This window comes from Hypanus sabinus, chromosome 1, assembly GCF_030144855.1.
Source record: "Hypanus sabinus isolate sHypSab1 chromosome 1, sHypSab1.hap1, whole genome shotgun sequence".
In the NCBI taxonomy this organism is placed as follows: domain Eukaryota; kingdom Metazoa; phylum Chordata; class Chondrichthyes; order Myliobatiformes; family Dasyatidae; genus Hypanus; species Hypanus sabinus.
In genome coordinates this window covers 31,033,132-31,041,671 of record NC_082706.1, presented here as the reverse complement: position 1 = coordinate 31,041,671, position 8,540 = coordinate 31,033,132, and the positions used below count along the sequence as shown (strand labels likewise).

The following is an 8,540-nucleotide window of genomic DNA, read 5'->3' as shown; positions in this document are numbered from 1 at the left end:
AAACATTTTGAAAAGAAAACTAGAAGAATACATGAAAGGGGAAAATGTTGAAATGCAGGAGTGAGATGAAACTATAGAGAGAATCCAGATACAGCTGTTTTTCTGAAATTTATATCATTAATAATTTTATTTCTCATGAACTCAGCATTGAAACATGTGAACAAACAACTTTCTGTTTTGATACTAATGTTGGCACAGTAGAATAATTGTTATATTCTGCATTAAACTACCAACAAATTTATAATTTTACTTCGTGACCTGGCGAGGGATTCCAGATTTTAAAATATATAAATAAAACATTTAAATATGAATATTGCAAAAACTTTGTCTCAATACAAGCAGAAAATGTATTTAAAAATCTGAAATATCTTGATGGATCGGGTGTTAATTGAGGCATATAGCCGGTGCTGGATAGCAAAGCGGCCCCTTCGTTCTCTGCTTGCCAGCTGGGCGGAATTATGTCCATGATACGCACAAACCCGGAAGCAGGCTGCGGTTCAAGATGGCGGAGGTGAGGGGGAAAGGAAGCGGCACGAAAGGGGCTTGGTGTGGGGTTCGTGAGTGTCGGGATGTTTAATGAGAAGGCATAGCGCGAGAACAAAGGGAATACAGTCTATTTGAGCCGAATAGCGGCCTGGTGCTTGGTGCAAATGGAGCTGACGAGGAGGCTAGGGCTCGGGAACTCCCGGGTTGATAGCAGCTCTGGGGCCGCCGCCTCCCCGCTCATCCGATCTTCTCCATCTTTCCTCCCCCCCACCCCCCAACTCCTCCCTCCTAGCTACCCAATTGCTTAACAGCCCCCTCTTTCCCTCTACCACCTCTCTCTGTGTCCACGGAGCTCGGTGCTTCCACTACCTCTGGAAGCGACATTACCGTTTGGTTAGGTTTGTGTTCAACTAATAATTACAGGAAATGCCACGAATAATCAGTGAACTCTTCATCCAACTGCAAGGAGTTGTACATTAGCTGACGACTGTTAATTTGTTAGTTGGAAGGAGGCAATAGTGGGGGAATTTGCTTTTCTTTTAATTGTTTTCTGTTCAAATCCATGATTATCTTTGTAATGTTTTCTGATTGGCAGTGGAAGGGAGTTGGAGTAAGGAGCAAAGGGTGATGAGTATCTTTATATTGAACTTTCATAAGTGTTTTAGGAAAAGTAAGTTCTGGTAAGTAAGTAAGAGGAGACTAGTTGGGATTATATATAGCACCTCAAAATAACAGCTGATTGTTTTTACAAACAAGAAAATCTGCAGTTGCTGGAATCCAAGCAACACACACACACACACACAGCGTCTATTTTAAAGAGTACAGTTGACGTTTCGGGCTGAGGTTCTTTGGCAGGGTCTCGGCCTGAAATGTCAGCTCTATGTTTCCGTAGATGCTACCTGGCCTGCTGAGTTCCTCCAGCATTTTGTGTGTGTAGCTGATTGTTTGGCAGCTTCTAATTTGATTCTGATGTTGCATGGTTGCAATCATTTTCCCTTTCTGTCAAGCCAAACAATTTTCCTGCTTTGCTGCAGTTACTGATAAGGCTGAAATTTGGGTACATATGGTTTGTGGTGCTGACTTCTACATGGTTTTACACTTATAGACATAGTTTTTCAGGGATGAAAGAGAGGGAATCTCTAGTTAAAGTGATTCTGTTGAATCGTTACTAGAATTGCTTGGATGTTATGGCAACAAGCATGTATTAGTTGTTTTTTTGGGATCTGGATGCCACGTGAGTGATTGGAAGTTACTGCCCTTGAAGAGATTGCAGTGAACCTTCTGGTATGTCCTTGCAGATTTTTCATAGAACCAGACTAAATCCACTGGTTTGTGGGTGAGGTCACAGGTTGCGGTGGTGTGCATTTCTGCTACTGATATTACTCAGATGTCCAGTTTTGAGCTGCCAAATTTGCTGTGAAATGATCTTGTTTACTATATTTGGAGAGTTGTACATCACCATGGAGGGTGTGTCTATTTAAAAGTGAAAGTTTATCCCAAGGACTAGACAGTACTCATCATCATGGACATACACAGCTGTCATGGGTTCATTGGTGAGATCAAGTAGGTTATCCCCCTGTTCATCTGCTGTAGACCCAACTATGCCCAAGTCTTTAAAAGTGATGACAGTATGCCACCTCCAGTGATGGTCATTGAAGTCTCCAGGCCTGGGAGGGATGGCATTGGGAGACAGAGGCAGGTGGTTATCTAATGGAAGCAGAAAAGGGAGTTTTAGCTAAGTGGAGGAAGGGAGAATGAAGGTGGTGACTGGCCAGAGGGTAGGTGGGGACACAGGCTATAGATGCTGCAATGTGAAGTGTAAGAAAAGTGATAATTGGAATCAAATAGTGAGATGGAGTCAGATGTGCACGATGATCCAATGGGTGAATTGCTTAGTTAATGGTTGGATAGAACCGGGATGGGGTGGAGATGAAAGTGGGTGATTGGCGTGGATGTGCTGGAGGAGATGTATGGGAAAGGAAATGTAAAATTCAGCACCTGATGTGGATTTGAATAGAAGGTAGGGGAAATATGGGATCTAAGGATTACCTGAAATTGAAAAATTCAGTGTTCACACCATTGGGTTTAGACTACCCAATCTGCATATGAGATGTTGTTCATCTGATTTTCATTGGGTTACACACTGGTGGTGAAGAAAGCTGAGGAAGGACAAGACGGTATCGGAAAGTGGGAGTTGAAATAGCATGCATTTGGGATTCACATTGCAAATGGAGCACAGGAGCTCGGCAAACTGGTCTCGTTTTCCCCCGCTACTGGTTTTTTTCTGGCCATTATCATCCCTCAGCCTTTCTCGATGTACCTATCACCCTCTCTGCATGTCTTACCCCTCCCCTTTGCTGGATTGAGCTATCTTCTGTGTAGAGTCTCAACCCGAGCCATCAACAGTTCCTTTTTGTTCACAGACACTGCTTGACTTAGTTCATCCACCAGTTTTCTGTTCCAGATTCCAGCATCTGTAATCTCTGGACTGCTCTGTAGGACAGCTGTCCCAATTTAGAAACCAATGTCTCAGATGTCTGTGAGGAAGCTTTTGTAAGGTCAACTGGGCAGGTCTGTCTAGTCAAAACCAGGTGGTCTGTTGAATTTTATTTATGTTTGAGTGTAACAGTAATGATGCAATTGTGGCTTTCATAACTGCCCTCCAGCAGCATTTTAGAGCCAAATGCATGGGACGGTTCTGAATAAGAATGGCAGAAAGTGAGTTATATGGATATTTATGAAAATCTTTTGTTTTCATTATCATCATTAATATATTGTTTTTCTAAGTTCCATATTAGTTGTTGAAGGGTTTGAATTTGGATTTCTGGATTATTTGATAACTTAATTGCTTTGCCACCACCCTACTTAATGAATAAGACTGTTGAGAAAGAGGAGCAGAATTAGGCCATTTGACCTATTGAAATTCCTCACTATTCAATGATGTCTGATTTATTTTCTCTCTCAACCCCATTCTCTTGACTTCTCCCTGTAATATTTAACACCCTTATAATCAAGAACCTATCAACCTCTGCTTTAAATATGCATTACCCAATGACTTGCCCCCACAATCAGGGGCAATCAGTCACTGTTTCTGTGTGTGTGAGGTTCAGTTATAGGCTGGAGTGAAAGTAGTTCAGTTAACAATACAAACTGCAGGGTTGTTAACTGTTTTCTTTATTAAATGTGCAGCTGCAGTATCTTGTTAATTGCTTCCTAATTTCTTGTGTGGCTAAGTGTTGATTGTTTTTATGAAGCATTTCATGCTCTCCCAGAGCTGTTTCCAGCTCTTCTGCCAGTGGGATAGAATCTTGGTGCCATTGTTTGTCAGATATAATTCTGGGAGTACAACTATATAAAAATATTGTTCAACTACTAAATGAAATAGTTATAGTTAAATCTTGAGTATATGCTCTCCATTGCACCTTAATGTCTGGAAGAGCTTCAGATCATCTTACTCAGTTAATTCCTCAATTCCATCATAATTATTTTGAATAAGCACACCCAACATAGTTTAAGGTCACAATGATTCAAAGCCGTTTTTGTTGATACTTTTCTCTCATACCTTCTTGACTGACTGTCATTGCCAGTGCAGCGCAACGGATGTACAGTAAACTTTTGCCTTTTCCTCATCTTTTGTTTCCTGAATTCTCACCCTCAAGCTCTTGGTTTCACTGTTGGATTAGGTGTTGTCATTTAACTGGAATGAAGGCTGACAACTACTAAATCTAATAGTAAAAATATGTCTTTGGGACAATTTCTGCCTTGTCATACTTTATCATCTGTGGTTTAACAACCATGCAGTTGGGTTTGGCTTTATTGGAAATGTATGGTACATTGAGGCATGGGGAACGATAATCCACAACACTTTCCAGACAGTTAATTCCTTTTCATTCAGTTAATGTATGGCAGCTTAGTGGTGCAGAATCAGAATCAGGTTTAATGTCACTGATATATGTCATGAAATTTGTTGTTTTGTAGCAGCACTATATTGCAATACATAAAAAAAACTACAAACTGCAATAAGAAATGTATTAAAAATTAAGCAGCACAAAAGGAAACAAGGTATACAAGGTCATTATCAATTCAGAAATCTGATGGCAGAGAGGAAGAACCTACTCCTGAAATGTTGAGTATGTGTCTTCAGAGGCTCCTGTACAACCACCTTGATGGTCATAATGAGAAGGGGGCAAGTCCTAGGTGATGGAGATCCTTACGAATGAATGCCTCCTTTCTGAGGCATCGCCTTTTGATGATGTTCTTGATGCTAGGGTGGCTAGAGCCCATGATAGAGCTGACTGAGTTTACAACTTTTTAACAGCTTTTTCCGATCCTGTGCAGTGCCCTCATCATACCAGACAGTGATGCAACTAGTCAGAATGCTCTCTGCAGTATATCTGTATAAATTTGCGAGAGTATTTGCTGAATACCAAGTCTCCTCAAATTCCTAATGAATTATAGTCACTGTGCCTTGTTTGTAATTGTATCAATGTGTTGAGCCCATGATAGATCTTAAGAAATGTTGAAACCAGGGCTTACCTTTTCCACTGCTGATCCCTTGATAGGGACTTGTGTGTTTCCTTGACTTCCTCTTCATGAAAGTCTACAATCAATTCATTGGTGTTTCTGTTTTTGAGTGCAAGGTTGTTGTTACAACACGATTTAATCTCACTCCCATATGCCTCCTTGTGACTATCTGAAATTTTGTCAACAATAGTTGTCATTGTCAAATTTATAATGAAGTCTGTGTTGTTTTGAGCCACACATTTGTGAGTTTAAAGAGAGTAGAGCAGTAGATTAAGCACACATCCTTGAAGTGGACCAGTGTTGATTATCAGCAAGGAGATGTTATTTCCAATCTACAGAGACTATGGTCTCCCAATGAGGAAATCAGGATCTGGTTGCAGAGGGGGGGTACAGAGGCCCAGGTTTTGGAGCTTTTTGATTAGTTATCAAAGGCATGATTGTGCTGTAATCAATTAGCAGCAGCCTAACGTATGTATTGCTGTTGGCCAGAGTGGAGAGCCAGTGAGATCAATCCAATTGTGCAGCCTATAGAGCCACTGCCTCACTACTCCAGCAGCACATATCAGTCATAACCTCTGGTGAAGTCTGTATGAAATTTGTCCACTCCCCACGTGACTGCTTGAGTTTTCTCTGAGTAGGTGCTCAAGCTTCCCTCTTGTATCCCAAAGATGTGTGTTAATTGCCCCCTGTTTGCAGGTGAGTGGTAGCATCTGGGGAGAACTGATTGCAATATGGGAAGAATATTATAGAATAATACAGAACTGGTGTAAGATTGATGCTTGGTGCGGACTTGGTAATCGAACGTTCTTGTTCCTATGCCATATTGCTCTGAGTTGTTATTGTTTTGTGGAAAAGACTTTGGACAATTTGATAGTCTCTTAATTAATTTAAAAAAAAAGATCTAGTTTTACAATTGGATGTAGGAGAATTGTTGGCCAGAACATGAGTGACTGCATTGCTCTGTTTAATCTTTTTACATAAATTAAAAAGACAGGTAAGACCTTAATTTAAAAACTTGCTTGAAGGACTTCCAGCAGTGCAGAACTTTAAAGGCTGCACTGAAGTGTATATCTAGTTTAAGTGTTAAACAACTGCCATGGAGTTTGAATCCACAATTTTTTACTTGAAATAGAAATTCCTATCACCGAATTGATCTGTCCAGTGGGTGACTAGCGGAATGGTTGCCCAGACAGTTAGCTGATTGTTCTACCAAATTCTTCTTTTCTCGTTCTTATACATAATGCCTCAGAAATGGAGCATGAGTAATTCTCGTGCTGTACCCTTCACAAGTGACAAAGACATGTATATTATCTGTAGGTAGCTTAATGGATTAAGCTGAATGGGATATATTCAAAGTTAGCTTCTTTAGTGCCCCCACTGTACAGGATTGTGGACGGCCCGGTACTTGAGACTACTCACTGCCTTTTCGTGTTCCACAGCCCTGTGCTTTCAGGATGAGTAGCCACAAGCTGTTAACGATGAACCAGTTGTACGAAGAGGATTATGGATTATGTGAGAGAAGCCAGTATATGTTTGTCAGGTTATGATGTTGAACAGAGACCAATGTGGTTTTTCCTAGAAGTAAAGTCACTTCTGTTTGTGAAGCTTGTCAGATTTATCAGGACCTTGGAAATAAAGTTTGGTATTAACGGGAGGAGGAAATTGAGTTCTGTCGATCAGAGTAAAGATTATGTTGGAGAGACTAAAGTGAGCTGAAGTTCTGCATAAGGCATCTATGTACCACCAAAACTGGAGCAAAAAGATTAAAAAGCCTTTTGTCACTGAAAAATGATATATAATAGTACATATATTTTTATCGTCTTTGAGTTTGGCAGGTGGAAAGATTTTAAACCAGTCTTAATGATTTCCTTAGACAATAGATGACTCTTGAAGTTTTCTGTTGAAAGATTTTTTTTTCTTTTAGTTTTCTGGTTGAGAAAGCAGCATTGGGGTGCATACTACAGAATGAAGGTTAATACATTTCATTGTTATTTGCATATTAGCCCATCACTGCATTGATACGCACTTTGATGTAATGCAGAGAACTGAAAATAGTGAGTGGATCCAGTTATTTCTTTTGTCAAAAAAATCTCTAGTGGCTTGGGCACCAGAGTTATTGAAATAGGCAATAAGGTTTATAGTGGAGCCATACAAACTTGAACCAAAGGTTAAACTCGATTATGTGTTCAACCAACACAGTACATAACACAGAGAGAGTTGAAGGGAAGCTGGGAAGGGGATTTTTGATGCGAATCTCTTATGCAAGGGAAGATCATATCGATGATTCACTGTTTTTTTTCCACCATGAGTTCTTAAAACTGTGTGCTAATGAAAGGCACGTGCAATTGCTTGTCAGTGTGGCTTTGACCTGTGCAGGGCTGGGAAAGAAACTGATCTGACCTATTGTTTCAGTAACAAAGTTGTAAAGCCTATTAAAATGTGTGCACAACATCAGAAAGTTCAGAAATATCAGAAATGATTTTTCAGAATTGTTTCTGTAATTTTATACCTGTCAGCATTGAGCCGTTGGAGACTTGTCTGACTTGAGTTAAAATACAATAACCATTAAAATAGAAGCAACCAATTTGATTATACTTGAATATCAAATATCAAAACAGCAAATATCAAACAGCATTCCCTTTAATTTTTTTTTACAGCTGTGCAAACAGGCCATTGCTCTGAGCAGGAAATTTTTACACAGCCTGAAAACTGTGTGGCACTTTAATAAAACATTTGTACAAAAAAAATTCCAGCTGCATGGCTACAAAGGTTACCTGCACGGCAACATTTCATTTATTGCGCAGCTACGCACTCGCATAGCTTAGAGGGAACAGTGATCTCAAGCTACTTCGTATGAATGGATGTGTCATCTTCCCTCAGTCGATCTCTTAAAACCAGAATTAGGCAGGCTGGAAATGTTGACAGTTTCAAATTAACCTGGTGGGAGGAAGCTTGTGTTGGGATTTGAGATTTGGTCCCTGGTGTCAACAGATAAGTCCACTTTGAATACAAATCAGAATGCCACCACATAATTTTTGTCTTTATGGAGATGGTTGTAATGAAAGAGGAAATTATTAAGACGGCACTGGATCTGCATTATTTCTCAATGTTATGCGCATCTCTGACATCACACTAACACTATTTGAAGAAGGTAGATGTGTAGAAGCAGAAAGTTTTATTTACATAATTCAGGAATTTGATTCTTATCTCACTTGTCATGTACACACCTTGAAAGCATTTGTTGGGTCATTAATAGATTGTTTCCTTATTCACAGACTTGTCAATAGTTTGTGATTTCCAGTGTGTTCTATACCACACAAAGCTTTGAAAACAGGTTTCCATTTGAGGAGAATAACCAACAGGTCCTCTGAGACCATGTCATAAGTTTGTCATTGCAAACAATTCAGCTCGTAAACGAATTCAGCTCTTCGACACACCAAGCCAGCATCTACCATCAAGCATTTGTTTCTGTACTAATCCTGCCCTAATCCATACTTGCCACTTTTTTATGAGCTACTCCTCCAGATTTC

General features: G+C 39.9%; 1 protein-coding gene across 1 annotated transcript in view; it reads left to right on the top strand.

Annotated features, from left to right (window-relative positions):
- The first annotated feature begins 436 nt into the window (after positions 1-436).
- The window catches only part of LOC132392279 (golgin subfamily A member 7-like), a 59,346-nt gene continuing 51,242 nt past the window's right edge, over positions 437-8,540 (top strand). The window contains exon 1 of the mRNA XM_059966106.1: positions 437-511. Within this exon, the coding sequence (XP_059822089.1) occupies positions 503-511 (9 nt within the window). The 5' untranslated portion in view covers positions 437-502. The remainder of the gene's footprint in view (positions 512-8,540) is intronic.